Genomic DNA, 22,954 nt, shown 5'->3' on the forward strand with positions numbered 1-22,954 from the left:
TCTCTTGGGTGGGAATTGCTCTTTTCATGGCTGTGTGGGGCTGTGCAGGGGACTGACCCTGGTCCATGGCATCAAGGACCATCCACATGTCCATGTGTGCTGAGGATGGGCAGTGCAGCCACAGCCCAGGGGATCAGGGACACAGCTCATGTTCTGTCCTCTGCACATATGGTGGCACAGAGCTGCTGGGACCATGCTCCAAAACTTGGAAATTATTAAGCCAGACTCCCAAAAACTACCAAAAACTCAACCTAAAAATCACATTGTCTCCTACACACAAAATCCTACTGGTCCTGTTTTGTGTGCCTTCCCCATCCATTCCTCCTCCTTCCCCAGGCGTGCTCCTGCAGCTGGGACACCCCATGTGAGTGTCTCCATTTGTTGTTTTCAGCTCCCATGTTGAGTCCCAGACCCCAGACATGGCCCCCAGCACCCTCCAGCCAGGGACAAAACACAGCAGGACCCAGCCCAGGCACCCACACAGAGCTGCTGGGAGCTGCTTTGTGCCAGCACCCCCCGTGCTGTGAAGGGCTGGTGGCTCTGGTTCCATCTCCTCCTGCTCACCCCTGGGCTCGGGCAGAGGGGAACCCCAAGAAGCAGAGGCAGGAACAGCAGGACCCTGCCTGGGGTCTGCCCAAATGCCAGCACAGCCTCTGAACCCCCCGTTCCCTCCATGTGCTCTTCCTGCCACTTTCTCTGCTCCTTTGGCCCCACAAGACACTTTTCCGTCCTCCCCCTCCGTGGGTGCTCCTCATCCCCCTTTCCCCCAGCTAACCCATGTCTGTCAGCCCCCTCACACCAACCCTCCTGTCCTGTTCCCTGTCCAAGTCAGATCCGCGGATTTGCAAACATCCCAACACCTGCAGTTCAGCAAAGCCCACCCTGAACCCCCCGCTCTCTCCTGGCCGTTTCCTCTGGGATCCCCCTTCCCTTGCTCCCCCCTTGCAGGGGCAGCCACCAGGTCTGGAAAACAACCCCGGTGGGCTCCGGGGGTGGGAGGCACCCACAGCCCGGCTGGCCTTGCACCCTTCCACCCGTGAAAGCTTTCCCTGGGTGCCAGCTCCACAGCCTTTCCCCCTGGAACTGAGGGACAGGGCAACCCCTGAGACTCCAACAGCGTCCCCAAAGGGCTCTGCTCAGCCATCCCACCCCCGCACCGCTCCCGGACCCCCACCCAAATACCTGCGGACACAAACCCGGACCCGTGAGGCCCCCACAGCCCCGCCCGGTCACCAGCGCTGCCTTTCCCTGCCAGCCCAGAGGCACCGGATGGTGCCCGACAGCCAAAAACCAGGGGAAAACAGAGAGAACAGGCGGGCAGGGGCTGAGCCCCGCGCTCCGTGTCCTGCCCACCTGCCCGAGCATTAATTCACTGCCCGGTTCATCAACGCAGCCAAGTTCGAGCGAGCTGGACGCTGCAGAGCACAGATGAATTGATTCCACAAACCTCATTAGCGCCGGGTCTGACTCAGAGTCCAAATCCTCTGCCGCAGCCCGAATAACAGGCACCGCACACCAAGCCAAGAAACTCTCCCGAAGGCAGAGGGGGAACGTGCTGCTCCGCTGCTGCGACTTGATTTATTTCCAGCTTTGGGCTTTTCTTTCCTTTTTTTTTTTTAATTCTCTTTCTCCCTCCTCTCTATTTTGTGTCCCTTTTCTCTTTCCGGTTAAACGTCAGGGCTCGGTGCGGCGGGGAGCGCAGCCCTCCCGCGATCCCTCATAACTCCCTGCGGCCCCTCAGCCAAAAATCCACTTTGTTCTCAGTGCCCGCGCTGCCGCCTCGCCCTCCCGAGGGGCTGCCAGGGAGAGAGGGTGGGAGCTGCGATAAGTAAGCTCGGATCCCAGGTGAGGAGAAGTTTTATCCCAGGCGGGAGGAAGGAGGGGGTGCCCGTGACGCAGGGCTGGCATTCCCTGCTCCCTGCACACCTGGCCGGGCGGGCACAGCCTCCGGACCCTCCCACAGGAACAGGGCTGGGAAAGGGCGGTGGGAAGGTGCTGCCGAGGGCAGGGAGCCCGGAGGGGCTGCTCGGCTTCATCCGCCTGCTCAGGGCAGAGCTGAGGGAGCTCCCCGACCTCCCGTGGCAGGGGTTTCTCCTCCCAGTTTCCCCCTGGCACGACTGGGAGGTGTCACCCTCAGAGCTCAGGTAATTCCTTGCTGAAATGTCAGGGAAATTCCTGCCCCGACAATCGGCAGATGCCGAGCTGAGCCTCGGTGCTTTGGGTGCAGAGGATAGATCAGCACCCTGCTCTATGCAGGGCGTGGGCACAGCAGAGCACTCCTCACCTGCAGTGAATCTGCCTCAAGACTGTAGCACCATGAATGATTCCCATCCATACCTGCATCCCACCATGGTCCAAGGCTGCCACGAGCAGCAGTCCCACAGCTGATTCCAGTCCTTCTGCTGAGCTGGATCCAAAATCCCTTCCCCAGTCCAAAGAACAACAGAGGAGGGTTTAGAGTTCAGGTGAGGCTGTTTCTCTGTCCACAACACCCATTTGCTTTAGAGCCTGGGGTTGGTCACAGCTCAGAACCACTCACACTTTCCACAGAACAGAGCACACACATTCTGGAGTAGATGCAATGGCACAGGCTGGATTTTGGCTCCGTGATAGATCCTCGCAAGGAAAACTGCATCCCCTGAGCTTCAGCACAAACAATAGCAACAGCTAGATGGAAAAATGGCACATTTCCTGCCTGACTTTGAGCAGGGCAGTTTTGCCCTCCTTGCTCTCAATGTGGCATTACAGAGGCTGCTGCTCTCCAAAACTGATAGAAAGGTGAGGAGCAGGATTCCTTTCACTACAAGAAATTAGGAAGCTCAAGTTAATATATGCAAACTGCCTTAGCCCCAGGATAAAGGAGGATGGGCTTTTGCCATTAAAAACTACAGCAAATGGGAAACAGGCAGGAGTGCAGGGGAAGATGGCCCGGGCAGTTTAAATCTGGCATTTCCAAGTTTCCCAACTCATAACTTGGCAATCCCAGTCCTTTTGGAGACGTGATTTCCTAGAGTTAAAAAAAGGTTCTGAAAATGAAGGAGGTTTGCTGTTGTTTTTTTTTTTAAACACATGAAGACAGCGACTGCAACGTGAGAGCTGTGACACGAGACAAAATAAAGGCAGAGCAGAACCAGGCTGTGAGTGCTGATGCTTGAGCTGCTGGTGAAGAGCAGATTGTTCTCACGGAGGGGATGAAGGCAGAGGGTCCTGCTCTGCCTCAGGAGCCACAGCTGCAGCAGATGTTGGACATTGCAGATGAATTAAAACTGGGCTTCAGTTCCCAAGATGGGAGGGGAGCTTGTGCTGGTGCTCACAGACCTGCCTGGTCACCTCACCTGGCCCTGTCCACCAGCAGCTCCCACCAGCCCCACCCCACCTCCCACTGCTGCAATTTCCCTCTTTGAGGTAAGCGATGCTGCCACTGCAATTGAAAAAGCCAATTTAGGCTGCAAGAAGCATTGTAGTAAAAAACTCAGTTAATTTAGCGATGGATCCCTAAAAGGAATCCTGAAGCCAACCAGAAAAGCTCATGGGAACCCAGCTTGCAGCACAATACTTGGTGTCCTGCCTTTCTGGGTGTCCTCCTTTCTCCACCTGAGATGGAGAATGTTTATGTTGCCCCTGTAAAGGATCTCTGGTGTCACCTGCAGACCCTGACAACCCCAGGGTTTCCTGACACCTTCTGCCTCCCCTTCATCCCTGCAGCCTGGAGCAGCAAGGAGGCACCAGCTCCCTTCAGCCTTCCCAGCTGTGAGGAGAAGCCCAGTTGCTCCCTCTGGGTGCTGCCAGAAGAGCTCAAGATACCAATTTTGCACCTTTCTTTGAAACACCTCCCCCCAGCACCTAAGAGATCCCAAGCCCATGGAACGTGAGTTTCCCCAGAGCTGTAATTGGGCTGCTTTTACATTTGCAGGGCTGATAAAGACACTTTTCCAATATAAAGGCAACTCCACCACCAAATTTTTAGGGCAAAAAATCAGAGAGGAATCAGAAATTTTCTGTAAATACTCATGAGAATATAAAAGGTTTTAACTTCTTTTTGTCTTAAAAAAAAAAAAAAAAGGTTGTTTAATTGTTTAATGAGTCGACTTTCTGGCAACTTCTCCAAATTACTTCCACCAGGGAAGAACACTGGGTGAAATCAAATTCTTGCCTTGGTTCCATACCTTGCTCTCCCTGCCTGCTGGATCAGGCTTTTGTCACACAAATTTGCTGTTTTTAAGAACAGAGGACAGGGATTTCAGAGGCAGGGTGAGCAGATTTCAGTGCAGATGGCTCCACCACAGCTCACAGCCACATCTGTGGTGAATCTCACATTCATAAATCAGTGAATTTCTGTGGTGGCAACGTGGCCTAGAAATTTTTGCCCGAGGAGGAAAAACATGTAGTTTTATAGCTCACATGAAATTATTGCTCTCTCTGCTGACTACCAGTCTGAGTGCCAATTCCTGATAATTACAAGTGATTTCAGGGTTAATTATTGTCTTTTTTTTTTAATGCCACGCCAGCTTGCAACAGAGCCTTTCTTCTTTCTGTCCTGCCACCACAGCATGCCTGGAGACAGCTTTGGGGCTTTTTCTAGGTCTTTATTGTGCAGTTACAGCCAAAATCCTGCTGGCTGGAGCACATTCATCTCCTTTTTAAATTCTGTAACAACACACATTACTAAAAGAAAAATAAACACTTAATCCCATCACTGCACTGTATACTGTAGTGACAATATCCTGCTATGTGGCTTAAATAAAAGGAATGTGTAATAATGTATTATTAATGTACATTAACGTGCACATAATTTATTGCACTAAATGATGCTTAATATAATTCCCTTTTCAATTAAAAGTGCCAGATGAAATCCTGCCATATTTTCTCCCTCAGCCTTTCCCCCAAGGCAGCATTAACTACACGTGCCCCCTGTTTCCCAGTAGATGTTCCTTGTCATGAACATGTTCCTAAAGGAAAATCTCTCTGATGAACACCCTTGATTAACATTTGCCTCCGGGACAGACTGGCAGCAAGAGGGAAGTGGGACACAGAAACAACACCAGAGGAAAACATCAGTAAAGGATCCAGGATACAACCTCAGTCTGGGACACTCTTGTCACCCATTGGGGACATCAGGGCCTTCCAGGGATCCATCAGCATCTCACCCAGCTGCCAGGGGCTGAGCACACTCCCACGTCTTTATGCAGAAAGGCAAAACTGTGCCTTTCTGAGCCCTGTGAAATCCCAGAGCTCTGCTGTTTTCCAGCAGCACAGAGCACGAGGCTGGCCCGAGCTCCAAATAAACACAGAGCAGCTATTGGAAGTCATTGGTGTCCCTGGTTCTCGCTTGGAACAAAAGGAAGGAAGTGGAATATAAACAGTCAGAGGAACAGCAGTGCAGGGAAGGCTCAGAGGTGGAAAACTGCCCTGTAAAAGCCATGCAGGAATGTGCTGAGGTAAACGTTCCCCCCAAAGGGAAGAGGAGACTTTGGTGGAACTTCGTTGCCCTTTCAGGGGGTCTTGAGCCTCCACAGCAATTTATTTACCTGAACATTTAACATTAGAGAGTCTTGGGGAGCCCTGCTGAGAAGATCTGTGTTTCTCACTGTCCCTCTGGAGATATTCCAGAACTGTCTGGACACAACCCTGTGCCAAGTGCTCCAGGAAAAACTGCCTGAGCAGGGAGCTTGGGCCACTGCAGCCCTTCCAGCCTCACCCATCCTGTGATTCCCTGCAGGTACCAACTCTGGGCTTTCCCTGGCCCACACCATCCCCCAGGAATGAGCAGCTCATACCCTTTGATGACACTCTGGGCACATTACAAAGCCCACCTGTTTGAGGGGCTTCACAGGAGCTGATTTCTCCCCTGCAATGGAGAAGAGCTGGAAAGGAGCTTGTGCAGGTGTTGACTGCAGCCATCACCTCCCTCACTGCTGGAACTGTCATCAGCAAAGCCTTGGCATGGCCCAAAGCCTTGGCAAGGAGGGCTCTTTCTTTCATTTTTTGTTCATCTCAGTGCACAACTCCCCTAAACCAGACAGTGCAGCAGCAATCCAAGTAAAACATAGCTTCAGGTGCTCCCATTCCACGGTTTGAGGTGGGGCTGGCAAGAGCTGCCCTCCCCACCTGCTCCCTCAGCCCAGCAGCACCCAGTGAGACAGAAAATAAAAGTGAGTCCTGAACACACCAAATCCCTTCCCACAGCAGCATCAAAGCAGGGCAGGTCTCTGAAGCACAACAAGCAAATGGGAGAGAAAATCAACACCTCAGGGCATGGAGGTGGAAGAAAAGAGTTCAGAAGGGAGAGCAGAACCAACTCTGCCAAGGATGAGTTCATTACTGCAGCTCTCATGCCTCTGCTGGGGCAGAGACACAGACCTGAACGTGGAGTTTCAGCTGAGACAAAGCTCCTTGAGCTATGAGACACCCCTGCTTAGGAAGGAGATAGGCAGAGAGAAGCCCTGTGGTGTTCAAGAAGCAGAGACTAATTTTTGGACTAAGGAAAGATGAAAATAGGACTGTTTTTACTCTCCTGGGTATGGTTAGCATCCCTTTGGAAGGAGAGCTAAGAACGAGTATCTACAGCTCTCAGAGCCACAAGCGCAGCCTGAGCAGTCACTGCTGCAGCAGCACAAGGAACTTTATCTCAGTGTCAGCTCTGAGTTTGCCTTAGGGCACACTGGGCACGGCTGCAGTCCTCGAGGGCTGTTTGGGCACTGACACACTCAGCAGAGCCCCCCAGCCCTCAGCAGGGCTCCCAGCCAGAGCTCCAAAGCACACCAGTCCAAACTCCTGTCTGGGGGCTCCCAGGCCAGAAGGATCCTTTTCCCTGAGGACATCACCCCTGTGTGCCCAAGGTTCCCTCCAGCTCCTCTGGGGCACTGACTGACCACAGCCCAGTGCAAGCCATCAGCCTGTCCAGTGCCATTTTCAGAGCTGGAAAAAAGGCATTTCCTGCAGGTTCCAACCTAAGGATCCATTTATTACCTCTGATCCAGCATGCAAGACAAACAAGAACACTGAGTTACTGGCTGCAGGTTTGTTATACAGGGGTTGGCATCCTCACTCCACCTTTCTGGGGGAAGAAACCCAAACCTAAATCAAGCCTGTTTCAAGCTGCATTCTCCACTGCAGGCAGCAAACACTGACTCCTGGGAGCTCAGGACAGAACTGCCAGGGTACAGCCCAGTCCTGCAGGTCTCTTGCAGAAGCTCTTACTGCAGGAGCCTGGAAACTGCTGCTCCAGGGGTCCTGGATTCACAGATGCCTTTTTTTTTTTTTTTAAGCTTAAATGACCACCAGGACAAAGTGTTTAACATGTTTTAAAATTATCTAAAGCCAGGATATCAACCTGTTATTTCTACCTTAAGTCTCCATAAATGTAAAGTTTTGATCAGGACTGGCACAGAAAGATACAGAGAAAACTGAAAGGGAAAAAAGAAAGAAAAAGCAACCCCAAACCACTGAATTCTCAGAAATTTACACTTTTGCTGATCTGGCAACCATCTCTCCTATCACTGCTTTAGACACTAGGACAAAGAGGCTCTGGGTAGAAATTTAACTCTGAAGAAATGCAGACACATCAATGACACCAGGGACTTTTTAAAAAGAGTTTTCAATTTTTATTCAACAAAATTTTCAACTGAAAATACTTTTTCACAACAGTGGAGCAAGCAGTAACTGCCATGTGTGCATTCACAGACCATCACGAGCTAAAACAAAGATGGACAATGTCACAAACAGGGTCAGACACTCTCCTCCTCTGTTTCTGTCCAAGCTCATTCCATGGCAATGGAAGTGTTTCTGCACAGGTCTTTGCAAGTGAGCTCACAAATCAAACCTCTACAGCTTGAGGGTTCTGCATAGAAATCTCCATCCCTGTTAGATGGTAACAGAATGTTCCAGCAGTTTCCTCAAGAGTTCCACAGTTTCACACGTGGTCACTAAGATCTACACAGAGAACACAGGGTACAGGTGTCAGTGCTAGAACAAAGAGTGAGCCTACACTCACTGATGTGGTTTGCTTCAAGTCTCTGCTACACATCTGGACATGGACACTGAGTGGTTGTCTCTGCTTCAACTCCCTCAGAGCTGAGCTGGTTCTGGAGGGAGGCACCTACACAGGCTGCAGGCAGCCCTGGAGCACCACCCTGAACACACAGGGGTAACACTGACAGTCTTTCACTGCTTGCTCTTTTAATTTATTTTCTTTTCCCCCCCTAAAACAAACTTGCAGGTAGGTAAGACCTCAATGCAGTAATTAATAAGCAAACTTTGACAAGCTGACTCCAGATGCCACCTTCCTCCAGTACAACACAGGCAGCCTGGGTCTTCCCCCAGCAAGCAAAGGCAGAGGCATGGTGGGCAGAGGTCCATTCCTGTGGGCACACAGCTGGCATCCTGCTCCTGCCCCCAGCCTTCCAAAGGGGAACTGTGAGCTGCTTCAAAGAATCTTGTCATCTTTTACCAAAGGAGAAATCCACCCCTCCCTTCCAAGGACAATGGCTTCAGTGACAAACAAGTCCAAGACTCCAGGCCCAGCACAGCAGTCACTGCTTGGCCTTTTTTACAATGGTGCCCACAGCTGAGATCACTGTGGTTTTGGAGCCACTGGCACTGGTTGTCACTGTGACAACCCCTGGCAGGGTGGCAGTGGTGGTGAGGATGGTGGGCTGAGCTATCGTTGTTACGGGGATGGCAGAGTCCCACTTGCTCTTCCTCTTCTGGGCATCTGTGGATTTGATTAAACCAAGCACACAAGGATTAGCATTACATTAGAGGTCACCAATCCCTTCTTAACACCCTGTCTTGTCAACCCTTAATATCCCACTGCTTGACTAACAGCTTCCCCCTACACTAATTTCAGGATACACTGGCAGTAAGTAGTGAGGAGGAAAGGCAACTTTTCTCTTGGGGTACCAGGAGTCAGAGTAGAACTCTAGACCTGAACTCCAGCAAAAGGGGAGACAGGATCACTCCCTGCCCCAAAGCACATTTAATTTCAACAGAGCACATGGATCCCACTTGCTCAGCTACAGGCACTGGACTCACTCATCAGCCTCCAGTGGTTTTTGTCCCCTCCCCTCAGTTTCCAAGGCAGGAGAATGATTTCCAGGGTTTCCAAATCTCAAAATCAGTCCCAGGAACCACAGATAGCAGCAGGCTTCTTGACCCACTAATAAGTCTCTTCACTATCCCACCCGGCCCCAGTCTTCCACTCCAGAAGGACAGCCATGGACTACAGGGACTAGAGGAAGCTAGTCCAACACCCCCCAGCAGAAACATTCCCTTGCATTATCTACAGGATCAGTAAGAAGCCTTCAGGCTTCAGGAAGCACTAATCCCAGCATTACTGCAGCTTAAGGTGTACATTCACTGCTATTCTTTACCTCCCACAGTGGTGCTGGATGTTGTGGTGGTTGTGGAAGCAGCACTTGTTGTTGTACCCTTTTTAGTGCCAGTCACAAATTCAATCTGGGAAGGGAGAGACACACAGGAGAAAGAGAAGATAAAAAAATGAATTGTTAAGATACACAGCCTTTTTTAACCCATAGCACCTCTCTAAGTTTTTTTAAAACAGCTTTAGTGTGATGTAAGACATGGACTGGCCTCTGAGCTGCCCATCATGTGGGAAGGAAGACACAGACCTCAGGCCATGAGAATTAAGGATTTATTCAGCTGCAACCCAGCTCCTAAGCCTGATACCATGAAAATGTGTTTGTCTACTGGTACAAGCACAAGATTTGATACAGCTCAGACAGGACAGATCCTGGTCATTTAACTCTGTATTTATACAGTTCGAAGCTCATATTCATTTTCCTTTAAGGAACATGCAAGGCAAGTCCCTGCTTGCAGAATTTATTGTGGCTGCACCACAGCAGGAACCCTGGCAACCAGAACTCCAACAGCACTGCAGCCTCAGAACTGCAGATCTGGGCAAGGGCATGATCAGATACCTGGGTTACTGTGCAAAAAACCAAAACAAGCAGCAAGACACAGCATGCACTGCACAAAAAACCCTCCATGGACTGGAGATGGAAGGAGCCTTCTGCAGCTTAGGTGGCAAATCTCTAACATTAGACATGTTCTAATGCCAGCCACTGGTTCAAAGGAAACACAGGACAGGAATGAAATCTCTTCCAAAGCCTCTCTGTGGTCTTTCTGGGGCATATCTAAGAATAACTGGGCTTGTCACAAAATGCAAAAAGTTAAAGTAGGCCCAGTTTTCCTGGAAATTGGATGCAACAAGTTAATATCACAGAGAACAGAAAGCAGGTATTGTGTCACACTGAGACATGGTGAGGAAATTAAGCTTTAACTAGGCTAGGCACCAGGGAAAATGTCATAAATTAAGGAAAAAACTGTTCTTTATTCATTATCTTGCCTGTATCTGACTTACTGAATGCCATTTTTAGAGTTCTAGTTTAAAAATACTGACAAAACAGCAGGAAATCCAGTGGAGTAAACAACCTATAAATGGACCTATAAGGAAGGGCAAATAACTTGATCTGTGAAGTTTGGGAAAAGAAATGCAAGAATAAAGAAGAGATCTAGGATAAAACAAGCAGTTTTAGCACAGAAATAGCAAAGCAATAGAATGAAATCCAGCAGGGAAAGGAAGAAAAGCCCTGCACCTGCATCTCTTTAGGTTTTGAGCAGGTACCTTGGTGCGCTCCTTCTTGGCCTTCTCCAGTTTGTCCATCTCGATCTTCTGGGCTTTAGCTGAGAAAGAGCAGAAGATGTGAAGCACTAAGAACAGTAAAATTCAACAGTTTTCATTCACACACTTCCCACGATAAAAAAGAAAAAATAGATTCAAATTCTATATAGAAAAATTAAACTGCCATGAAAGCAACTGCTGCTTTTTAATCAAAGCATTGCAGCACTAATTTAGTCATTTGGGAGAGGAAAACATTGCAGAACCAATTTAAAAAGCCTTTCCAAACTGATGAAGCATCAATAACATTCAGGCACATCCAACCAGAATGGAGTCATTAAAGAGCAGCATGTGATGACTTCTCATTTATACATAAAGTGAAGACTCCAGTGCAGTTAATTAAGTACAAAACACAAGGAGCTAAGCTAGGACAAAAAAGAGACTTCCTGGAATTACCTAGTGCCTCATAATATGAATCCTCTGACCAGCCATGAGGATCAAACATGTCCTGAAAAAAAGAAATAAACCAGATTAGGGCTCTTCCCACAGAACCACAAAACCCAGTGCAAAAATGCTTTACGTATTTCTGCTCCCTGATGATAATCAGAGGTGACAGTGAGAATCATCACTGATTTCTTCCTGTATCCAGTGACACAAAGGTCCCATCAGACCTTCTTTTACGGGACCATGTTCTGTTGTGAATGAAGAAACAGCTTTGAAGCAAAAAGGATGCTGGGGTGAGTCATGCATTTTTCTGTTACTCAGCTTCTTTCCCCCCTCAAGGAGTTCTATTCAGAGCTCCACACTTCAGCAGTTTTTGTGCAGAATCATTGTAGCAAAGGTTGAGGCACTGAGGCTCAGTGCCTACAGAGAAATGTTCACATCACTGCAGAGGCTCAGACTGAGGTTGAATTACAAGACCTCTAAGCAAGCAGGCTGAAGAAAGCCTGAGGTGAGACTTTAACATCTCTGTGTTACCTTTACCCAGTCCTTTTCCAGTCAAAACACTGCCCCTCACCTTTGGATAATTTGTACCAAGTTCATCAATGGAACAAAACTGGATCAGCTTTTCATAGATGCTGCAAAGGAAAAGCAAAATGTCAGAACAGAACCAGGGAGCAGAAGGGAACAGAAGTGTTTCAGATGTGCCAACAGAGGGAGGCTGTCACCTCTTCACACTACAAAGTGAAATGAGAACCGGAGAAGCTACACCTGCTATGATGGATGTGGCACCCCATTATCCACAGTATTTCCTATTCCCCAGAACATCTCCCAGCTCCCAGAACAGTCACATCTTCTAAAGTACTTCATCCTGAGCCTTCACTTTTAAAATCTAACCAACACACCAACTCCAGCTGCTGCTTCACCAAACACAAAGAAGAGTTTTACTGTTTCAGTCACCAATTTGAGAAAGACAATTTGTAAGCAGTAGTCCTTCCTGTTCAGGATCCTTCTGCAACAACTCCAACAAAGAGGGAAATTCTTCAAATTAGCTCTGTGGTGCTGTGGTCACATGAAAAGATGGTGGCTCACCTGGGATTACGAAATTCCTTTTTCCTCTGGATGATGTAGTTCATATCCATGCCCTCTTTCACTTTCCTCTCATACAACTTTTGAATTTTATCCTACAGGAGAAAGATTATAGGGTGAGCCAGGATGAAAAGGAGCAACACAGCAGCTGACTCCTGTACATGTGGAAAGAAGCCAACTGAACCAGTGACCTCCTTAACCAGAGATAGGATTTAATCTTTACACCAGGGCCAGGCTGCTCAAGAGACATTTCCTCCCTGAATGTCTGAAGTACCTTCATGAACTGTCTGATTGGTAAAGGAATTCTCTTTGCACTTACTGAAGGCTTCAGTGATTAAAGATCTGCATACAAGGCATGGACTCCTCCTTCCCAGGCTGTTGTTTCCCTTCAAGGCACGACACAGAAAAGCTAATTCTGAAATCCAGAGGTTCCCCCACAACTCACAGCAACCACCAACACCCACCTGCAGCCTCAGGTGAGCACCTGAGACACAGCAGCTGGGCTACACTGCCCGCAGGGCAAAGTTCCTGCTCATCTGTTAGCCAGGCAGGGCCAGAGCCAAGTTCTGCTGGAGAACTAAAGCCAGAGTGATCATCAGGTATTGCTGGGGGTGCCCACTGCAGCCAAATGCTCTTAGGAACAATGTGCTCATAAATCCCTGCTTTGGTACCAGTCAGATGGAATCAGCTTCTCTCTGCACATCACCCACAAGGCACAAGCCCATGCCAAAGGCAACTTAACTGACCCAGGTTGCAGCTGTCAAGCAGTCTACTCTCCAAAAAGGCTAGAAGATTTCAAATCAAACATGATTTTTTACCTTCCTCACTAAGGTGGATGAGAGTATATAAAAGTATTCCTACTCTGGTGATGGTGAAGGGACAGCAGAGGCAGGAGCTTTCAGACAGAGTTAAGTGGTACTGCTAAAATATTCTCAGTAATTTCCATCATCTTTTCTTTATGACAGAAATTTCTCATGTACAAGAGGCACATAAAACAAGACCAGAGCTGGGCCTTCAGTCTTTCAGGATGGGAGAAGCTGAGTCAATTTTCCTTTGTTGCTTCTGGATAAGTCACTTCATGTCTCCCTCCCTGGACAGTCAACACAGAGCTGACTATTGTCTGAGGGCTTGCTGCAGCCTGAATAAAGGAGGATTGTTAAGAGCTGATATGAAACTCAACAATCCTAAAAAAACTTCTATGAGATAAATTTTCATCAGGTTGTCACAAAATCAGCAAGAGGAAATGACACCATCTCCACATCCAGCAACACATTGTGAGGTTTGAAGGAACAAACTGCAAAAAGGTGAATCTAGGGAGTAGAAATGACTGAATAGGTGTTCCCTTTTATCCCCTCCCCATGGAGTAGCAATGAGGTTCCCCAAGCCCACAGATGGGCAACTACTCAGTCAACTTTATAATAAGAAGTCCTCTCTTTGGCAGAGTTCAAAATACAGTTTATCAGAGGAAAATTTTGACAAAAGAGCAAACCACCAAGTGAAAAGCCCAGAACATTTTGCATTTCTAAGGAACAATCCCATCTCCTTGCTCAAAGTGCTCTAAGATGTGGTTTGACCTGCCAACAGAGGACAAGCTCCCCTTTGATGTAACACACTAAACTTCTGTCAAAGGGGAAAAATTCTGCTTTATTCTGTCTACCCTGTCAAGCTCTGTGCATTCCTCAGGTCTAACACACTCCAGTTCATTGATGTCAGAACAGTAAAATCCTCCTACAGCACCAGAGGAGGTTTGGGTGTGCCCAGGTACAGTGTGTGGAGAAGAAAGCATAATCTGGATGGTGAGTCACTCTGAATCACCACTGCATGTTAGGGGCTACTTTATAGAGCAGTCCAGGAGTGATTCTTGAGTTGCATTTCTGCTGGGCAGAAAACCAGAGCTAGAACTCGAGTGTGTGTTAGGAGACAGCAGTCCCTGCTCTTTCATTTGCACTCCACGAGGAGAACACAGAAGGTTATTGCAAACTTGGTCACTGCTTTTATTTGGGTGTACACCAGAGAAAACGTGTTTGTGCTCTTTTGTTGCCTCTAAGCTACCAGCCTTCCCTCTAAATGTTTACCATCCAGAGACATGTAGGTGGAAAAGGAATCCAGGCATTGCTGCCTCAACTATTCCAGTTTAGGGGATTTCAGGGCTGTAGAGAAAAACAATTTGTTCTTTGCTAGGGAGCTGAATTTGCTGAGGTAAGAGGAAAGCAGCCCTGACAGTAAACATTGCTTCTGTGTCACTGCTGGCATCAAGAGCTGTTTTAAGGCATAATTAACCCACAGAGGCTGGAAAGCAGCTTAAAGCTACTTTGAGATTCCTAAACTAGAACTTCTGTAAAGCCTAAAGCATTAACACAGTGCATTTATAAAACTCAGAGTGGTAAAACCCAGCTTTAATCTGGAGCTTTGCCTTGTGCACATTACTGAGCAGGGTTCCCAAATATGCCCTGAACTGCAAATCTTTAAACAAAATAATAAATGAAGTGGACTTATACCAACCTGCAATTGGTTAGAACATCTGCCAGGAGGCTCAGGAGGGATTTTGATCTCATCTGGAGACATGTTCCTCACTCTCTCTGAAAAAGAAGCTGGAGAGAGCAAACTGGGATGAGTTCTGGAACTACTGACGGGAATTTCAGCCAAATAAGTCATTATATTTGTTTTATGTCCTATGTCAGCACTACTCCCTCATTGGGAACCCAGGGCAAAGGTGATGACAATGCTGACAACTGGTACTTGTGATGTTTTCAAGGTGCTGAGCAAGAAGCAAACAAAGAACCTCAAGGTTGGGTCATTAGAAGAGGGGTGTGATGCTTTTTTTATTGATACCTACACTCTTGGAGAGAGAATGGGACCATGCATGGGGTGGAGCACAGGATCAATTTTATGCAGGCTGGCCCTTTGCCATTTTGGGGGAGATAATCACTTGGTGAATATTTAGTTCAGGACATACCTGGATGAACCAAAGTGGCTCAAGGAGAGAACAACACTCCCCAAGGCTGTCAAGAGTTAACCACAAGAAATTACATTTCATCCTTAAGTTAAGACTTCCTTAATAGACCCTTTGATCTTTGCTTACAGAGACAGACTATTGCTAGAAAGAACAACTCGTGCTGCAGCACTGGGAACAGCCCAGTCCAGATTGCCAAATTTCCACAGCTGTTTGTACTGGGATACACTACTAAAGTACCTGATTGCCCTATAAAGATTAGTTTACAGAATTATCAGCAAAAGAAATGGCCACATTTCCCCCCATTGCTTACTGCTTTCCCACTATTATGGGAAACCCAGGCAGGTCTCTGGCCAAGCCTTGGAGCAGAGATTTGTGCCCCATTTAAGCAGCTGGGATTGTTTTCAAGCATAATTTGTCCAGGGAACACATCCCAGAGCTGCTCTGCAGTGGATAAGAGACCTGAGAGCAGCACACAAGCCACATCAACCAAGCTTTTCACATGTGCAGCTCCTCAGTTACACATTCCTCAGTAAAACTCCAGCACCCAGAGTTCAGCTCCTCTGGATAAAGGCCAGGAGGGCCCAAAGGCCAGACAGGGCTGCTGGAACCCTGGAGAGCTGAGGCTACAGATAAACAACACTACACACACCATCAGTGCTGCTACAGTTTCCATGTCCTTTGTAAAAATGTGAAGCACTAAGGACAAGTTCCTTTGCAGAGGAAAAGCTGGCAGGCGACCACTCATTCTATTTGATCAAGATGTTGCTGAGGGTTAAATTCTTCAGCAGTTGCCAGTAACGAACAAAAAGTGTCCTTTGGCATTTAGCAAGTGGGAGCCTTTATGGAAGGAGGAAAGCTTGCCAGACTCCCCAGAGAAAGGCAGGCAAAGGGAGCTCCCTGACAACAAGGCACACATTTGTTACAGGTTACAGCTGCTGCTGGGATGGGGAGGCCTCTGGGTTAATTACAGCTTCAGGAAACCCAGAAAGACAGTGGCAAAGACACAGAAGTGTGGGTAATACACAGCACACAGGGCTTGCTGGGAAAGGTAAAAGCTGCTTAATGGCTTAAGAGGTTCACAGCAGAAGCATTAAAAAAAAACCCATTAAATCCAGATTTTATTAGTAAAGAAAGCGCCTGAAAAAAAAAAAAAAATCAAGCCTAGCTCCACATTAGACATCCCACAGGCTCCCTTGTCTTTGCAGATGAGCCACAGAGAAATGAAGCATTTATGGGAAGGGGAACTGTGTGCTCATATAAACTCAGGAACTCTGGGCAGGACCTCTGTTTTACCTGCAAAAAAAGTCAAAGTCATAAGAATATCTTCAGCAATCCATTCAAAGCTGCCTTGAAAAAGAAATCATTTTGGAAGCAGAACAAGAGCTCCCAGTGAGACAATGTATTTTGATGCATGACTTTTCAGGTTTGGTGCTCGTTTCCTCTTTTGTTTGAGCCTTGTGAAAAGAATTCTTTATCAACATTATGGGGGAAAGCACCTTTTAATGGTTTACAAGGAGCTGGAACTAAGGAATCTTTGCCTCCTTCAATCCCACCAGAGCAGGAGGCAGCTGAACACTGCCAGCAGCAAGGCAGGACATGCACCTCACAAACTGAGCACAAACTTGCAGCATTACTCAGTTATTTCATCACTTTGCAGCCAGCCTGAGGTGCCACATCATTGGGAAGAAAAGGGTGAGTTTAAGGGTGAGTTTAACCCCTTTGGGCTTATTTACAGTAAGGAAGTACAAATTATCCATGCCCTCCAGCAGTCCTCAGACTTGCTCCCCACACTGACAGAATGGCTGATTCCACAGCATCTTCCCTAGAGGAAGCTCTTTCCCTAGAGGAAAACTGGGATTATAATCCTGGCATTTGCATGCATGGCCACACACTCTTGTATAAAACATTTTGTTTTTCAAGTCCCAAGGGCAGCTTTCCACCATGTCTACAGCAATAACTGCAGATGAACAGCTCACAACAAGGTGTGTCCTCACAGGATACATCCAACTGCTCTGTGCATCCTGTTATTCCTGTCAAGACCACAGTTTTACTTTGACATGAGTCACAGGTAGTGACACTGCCTCCAGCCCCTCATTTGCCCTGTGATTTGCAGGCTCACAGCCTAGAGGATCTCCAAGTGTGGACCTCAGGAAATGGCTGTTGGCACAATTAATCACTCTAGGCACACCCAGATTCTGGCTCACAGTAAGTAAATATCTTCCCCAATCAGATTCTCAGTCCTGACAAAGAACTAAGGCTGTGAAGCAGATCCCATGAATCAGATGGGGGTTCAAGAAAGTAGGGGCCACTGCCCCTGAAAGCCTCCTGCTGCTAAAGGACACTGCTGGTGGTGCTTAGTCTGTGCATTCTCCTTCCACAAGCTGGCCTTAAAATTAAAACCTTCATCAGCACAAGCAGTAGGTGTTTGTAGCTTTTTGTGCAGTCAGCACATGCACTGTGGTAAAGGAGAGCCACTCCTCTGCTCCCAGGCCATGCACAGCAGGCCAAAGCACAGGCAAATATCATCTTGCAAAGACTCAGCACCTCAGCAGTCAGTGAAGGAGATTTCACAGATTTCAGGGATTTGCTCACTAGATCTTGGTAAGGCAGAAAATGAAATGGAAATGCTACATTTAATGTGCTTCAGTTTGAGATGGATGGATTATGTGACCTATACCCAACAGCAGGAGACAAATCTGCAAAGCAGGGGAGAAAGTGGCACAGTGCAAACTGTGAGCTCCACTTCCAGAGGGAAATGACTGCTCTCAGTCCAAAGGCTGTGCTGGAGACATTGGCAGAGAGCACACAGGAATTTTGTTTCCTACAGATGGGTAGGAATGATTTCCTAGTGCAGAGAAAAGCAAAAGAGCAGAGAGCACAGAGCTGGCTGTACAGGGCAGACACAGTATGGATCATGGCTCTTGGATTAACGCTGCTCCCAGGTGAAATAAAGAACTCCTGTCCCTTTCAGGGGTCACTTATATGCTCTGTTTGAAGCAGCCACAAAGGATTAGAGGCAGTTCAGGTGCCGGTTTCTTTCTAAAGGTCACACTATACAAAAAGAAACAAGGAAAGGGTGATCAGAGCATCAAGGGCTTCCCCTGGAAACATGCAAACCGGTGGTGCCAGCTCTCTACAACTGCATTCCCTGGCACTCCTGCCAAGGCTGCTTGGCATAAACCAGGGTGGGGGGGTTCTAAATTCCTGGCACCAGAACAGCCAAATCAGAGGGAAGAACTGGAGACAACAACATGCCAGTGAGTCACCCATCCATGGAAGGACACCAGGTCCCTTTCTGCTCCGTGGGCTGAGAAATGCAGAGGGAGACCTGCAAGTCAGCCATACTTTCTGCTCTTATGAACACTGACTTTGTGCTTAGATATCCCAAGGGCTGGAGAGAACATTTCTTATGATCCAAAAGGCAAACAACCATGCTGCAAAGAACTTCAGGGCAAAAATCCCTACATCCTTCAAGTATTATTTTGCAAAGCCGCAGGAAACAGCAAATGCAATGTTGTGGCAGCACCATGAACTGATTCAGAGTGGTACAAAAAGCCCCAAAGGACAATGCTGATGTAGAAATCCATGAAAATAAGTTTCACACATTTCCTTCTCAACCATGGGGCTGAAACCTTCCCTCTCATTCTGTCAGCCATTGATTATGTGATTACTACCTTGGCATAAGTCAGGACAACCATGCCCTTCCCAGCAGCTCCTCCCTACTGTTTTCTTTGTGCCAACTCCAGTGCTCACCTAGCATGCACTAAGCACATCAGGGAATGGATCCAGCTGGAAGCCTCACAGGGAAAAAAAGGAAAAAAAAAAAAAAGAAACAACAAAAAAAGAAGAAAAGAGCAGTGAAGATGGATCCCAGCTGGCTCCCACTTCCAGAGCTGCTCCAACGTTTTTGTGCATCCGGGGAGGTAAAACACAAACAGTGCTCTTGGCAGGAGCCTACACTTATTTCATACTTAAGCAACTGCACAATCACAGACTTTAATAAAGGTGATGCAGAAAAATTTAGGGTTATCTTCTGAGAAGGGCAGGGCCACACTCTTTTAATGCAAAAAGCAGTTGTGGAAAACTGTCCAAGGAGGACCTTGATTTCCATAGACTGATAGACAAAACTTGAGGGGTCCAGATTGGAGCAGTTACTCACTTTGTGTCAGAAAATCTTGCACCTTTTTCCATTAAAGAATTTTAACTGTGAAAGTCCAAGTTTTCAGAAAGGGAGTGGTTCTTACATTACTTCAACTGTAAGTCTCTTGCAACAGGTCCTTTTCAACTAGATAAGATATGGTCTAATGGAACAGATCTACAGAATCCAGCATGGCAAATATGCTGACCTTTAATAACCTGGTTCTGCACAAAGCCAGTCTGCACATGCTGTTGGAAAAGGATATTAAAGATAAGATTGCAGAGACCTCAGTCCAGGTCTCAGACTCTCCAACACTGCTCACACATGAGCTGTGACACTACCAAGTGCCCCCTGTGCTGCTTTTAAAGCCATGTGCAAGTCTGGGCCATTGTGAGACAAAGAAATGCAGTCAGGGCAGTCACTGTGGGAAAAGGGGACTAACAGAATTGTAACCTGAGCCTTACACCTTCATTAAGAAAGGACTTCCCACTACATTGCTTCAAACTGCACAGCTTCACCCACATGTAAAATACAGAGGAAAAGAGCAGTTGGCTTTCAGGGATTTTGCTGTAGGTTTTACCCCAAATCCTGTTGTCTCATCCATGTTTCCAGGGTACATTTTGAGAAGGATGAGTAGATGGGAGAAAGATTTCTGTTGCATTTAATGATGAGACTGGTTGAAGCAGTTTTGCCTTCTAAAGGCAGAAATTCCAATAGACAGCAGTTGCAAAGTCTGGGCAGGCCAACTAAAAAGGACTTATAAATCCCAGACTTCAGTGATGGCTGCTGTAGGAATCACAGCTGACCCAAGTATTTACCATCTTAATTTACACTTACCACATTTTATGACTGAAATATCAAACTGATTTGAGAGATGAAGCAACTTCCAAACTCATTTGTCTTTAATGATATTATTATGTGATACCACACAACTGCAGGAGTAACCTCAGGAACAGAGGATCAGTTCAAGACAGTCAGAAATGCAATATAAAATACAGTTTCTGTGCAGCTCCAAAGAGACCAAGCAGAGGATTGTATTTCAAGCTGACAACCCTGGACTTTCCAAATCTAATAATGGTGCAATGACTAAATGAGATGCCACAAAAATCAAGTTTTAGTAACTATTAGAAAACATAGAGTACTATGTCAGCACAGCAGCTGTAAATCTGTGAGTGGCTCACATTTAAATGGGGATACTTTCAGTGAGTTTTGGAAGCCACAGAACAAAGTCATCACTCCTGGTTCCACTGGCTCTGTCTAGAAAAACATCAACACTGCCCTTTACATACAAGTTTTAAACATGAAATTATTTTCATATTTTAAGCATGAAGCCTTTCTCCCAGAAGAAAAGTTCACTGAAAATATTCAGGCAGGAATTGAAATTACAGCATTGCCAGGTCAGAGGGAAGATGCTTTTTACAAAGTGGGACTTACAAGGTCTAGCTTGAATAAAAACCTGTGAATAAATACTTTTGAGTGAACTTACCAACTAGCTCCTGAGGATCTCTTTTCTCCACTTCTGAGAATTCCTGAAAAAAAGGAGGAATTAACAGATTTTAGTCAAGTTATGCCTCCAGCCTAAAAAGCTATGCTGTTTATTTAGAAATGTGCAACTTTTTTTCTGAGACAAGGGAATAAAAATAAGAATTAAATCCGATTTATTAGGTAAGAGGACAATGTCTGGACCATGGAAAGCCAAAGCCTAACAGGATGCTCCACTTCTTTGCAAAGCTAAATTTAATGAAAGAATTAAGGCTTTGTTTCACCAGGTCTTGGATACTGAACTCCTCTGGAATTCTACAGAAACTGTTGTACACAAAGCCTTTCCTCAAAACAGATCAAGCCATAGATTCTTCATTTTTGGTGACTGGCCCTGGGCACCAAGCAGCAGTCAGTGTTTTAGAGCACAGATGGGTGAACCCAGGCTGGATCCAGCCCACAGGAGACTCCTTTAGTCCTGGGAATGCCAAGCAGAGCTCTGTGCAGCTCCCAGTGCTCTGAGCAGGACCAGCCTGGTGCATTCCCAGAGCAATGTGGCCACAGCCCAGGTGCTCCCAGAGCCAAAGCTCAGGGATCAGCTCCTGATCAGCCTCCCCAGGCTCTGGGAGGCTCCCAGAGCTCTGCAGGGTCCCAGCCTGCAGAGGTTTGCCAGATGTGTGCGTGTGATGCTAAATTCATCTGTGCCCCTGTGCCATGCAGGGCTTTGGCTGACAAACCCTCTCCAAACCAAACCAAACCAAACCAAACCAAACTGCCAGGGAGTGCTGGTGATGCAGATCCTGTGCTCCTATTTCAGAAGGACGATTCCACTGTCAGCTCTCTTGCTGCTGCTTTCCAGGAGTGATACAGCCAGCCTGCTCTACCAGGGATTCAAGAGCAACCTGCACTGGCTTGCAGTGCTCTGTTTGGAGATGGCCACACAGCTAATCCTTGCCTGCTTAAAGAAATTAAGGACACCTCATCTGCACATGTTTGCAGCAGTGTGCTGAGCAGGAGGCATTATGTAGGTTAAGACATTCTTAAATATGGTTTCACCATACTGAGACCAACACCCAAATATTCTGGTGCTTCTGGGAGATCCCAGGAGAGTCAAAAGTGATATCAAGCTCAGCACAAATAAAGTTTCTGAAACAGTACCAGCTGTATCCCAACATTGCCCTCTCCCTCTGCCTCCCTCCCAGAGACCTTTTGTGACTCACTGGACTGTCTGTCCAAAATTCCTCAGTGCCTCCAAACACTGAAGCCATTCATTGAACCTGACACTGACAGAATGCTGCCTCCTTGCTGCTTGGTAACAGCTCCCTGACCCTCTCCTTTTCTCCATTTCCAGTCAGGTGAGAGGTGCATCAGGTGAGGAGAGAGCAGTGAGGTCACCAAGCCAGATGTGGGAACAGCCTGTGCCAAACTCACTCTGAAAATGACCCATTTTCAGAGAAGCCAAAGCCCTCTGGAAGCAGAAAAACAAATTCTTTGTGTGGCACTAACTGCTACAGGGCATTTTTTTAATAGCCATTCATGGGCACAAAAAAAAAAAAAAAAAAAAAAGAAGAAAGCACTATTTCTGCATTAGTACACTTGGATCACAAAAATACAAGGCTAAAGCTATTTTAGAAAAAGAAAGAAGTACACAGAGGAACACACATCTTCTCCCTGGCCAGCTGGCCCCAGGCCCCTCTGAGATGGGCTGAAGTGTCACAGCTCCAAGCCCTGTGAGACAATGCCTTTGGTGTGTGCATCAACAGCTCTCCTCCCAGCATCACAGAGAAAAATTTCAACAGGAACATGACATTTCAAAGCAAAAAAATTATGCCAAAGCAGTAGCTCTCTTTGGTGAGGGCACTGGACAGGAATCCAGGGAATCCAGACTGTGTTCTCCACAAACCTACATGGATGGGGAGTTCACAGACTGAGCTTCAGGTCACCACTGGAGAAGTGGGAGCAACTCTGTGGTAACTGATGGGCTGTGAGGACAAATCCAGATGACCACAGAGGCTGGAGATGCAAGGTAACATCTGTCCAGGCACATACAGTGACTCACCAGCAGTGAATACATGTGTCAGGAGGCTGCTCATTCCCTTTCAGGGGGAAACTTGCTAGATGGGTAATTAAAACTATTTCTCACCTTGGTTTGAGACAAGCAAATGTTTGTTGAGGTGAAAGGAGGGAAGTGCTTTAGCTCTAACCTTGACTA

The 22,954-nt window shown here is 47.2% G+C and overlaps 2 protein-coding genes across 2 annotated transcripts in view; both read right to left on the reverse strand.

The window, feature by feature from the left end:
• Positions 1-1,454, reverse strand: part of ITGB4 (integrin subunit beta 4) — a 30,976-nt gene extending 29,522 nt beyond the window's left edge. The window contains exon 1 of the mRNA XM_066565697.1: positions 1,448-1,454. Within this exon, the coding sequence (XP_066421794.1) occupies positions 1,448-1,452 (5 nt within the window). The 5' untranslated portion in view covers positions 1,453-1,454. The remainder of the gene's footprint in view (positions 1-1,447) is intronic.
• A 6,124-nt stretch (positions 1,455-7,578) lies between these two features.
• The window catches only part of SAP30BP (SAP30 binding protein), a 29,357-nt gene continuing 13,981 nt past the window's right edge, over positions 7,579-22,954 (reverse strand). Inside the window, 8 exon segments of the mRNA XM_066565579.1 lie at positions 7,579-8,713; positions 9,372-9,456; positions 10,646-10,704; positions 11,096-11,147; positions 11,658-11,718; positions 12,173-12,264; positions 14,672-14,760; positions 20,750-20,792. Of these exon segments, the coding sequence (XP_066421676.1) occupies positions 8,532-8,713; positions 9,372-9,456; positions 10,646-10,704; positions 11,096-11,147; positions 11,658-11,718; positions 12,173-12,264; positions 14,672-14,760; positions 20,750-20,792 (663 nt within the window). The 3' untranslated portion in view covers positions 7,579-8,531.

This window comes from Molothrus aeneus, chromosome 25 (assembly GCF_037042795.1).
Source record: "Molothrus aeneus isolate 106 chromosome 25, BPBGC_Maene_1.0, whole genome shotgun sequence".
In the NCBI taxonomy this organism is placed as follows: Eukaryota; Metazoa; Chordata; class Aves; order Passeriformes; family Icteridae; genus Molothrus; species Molothrus aeneus.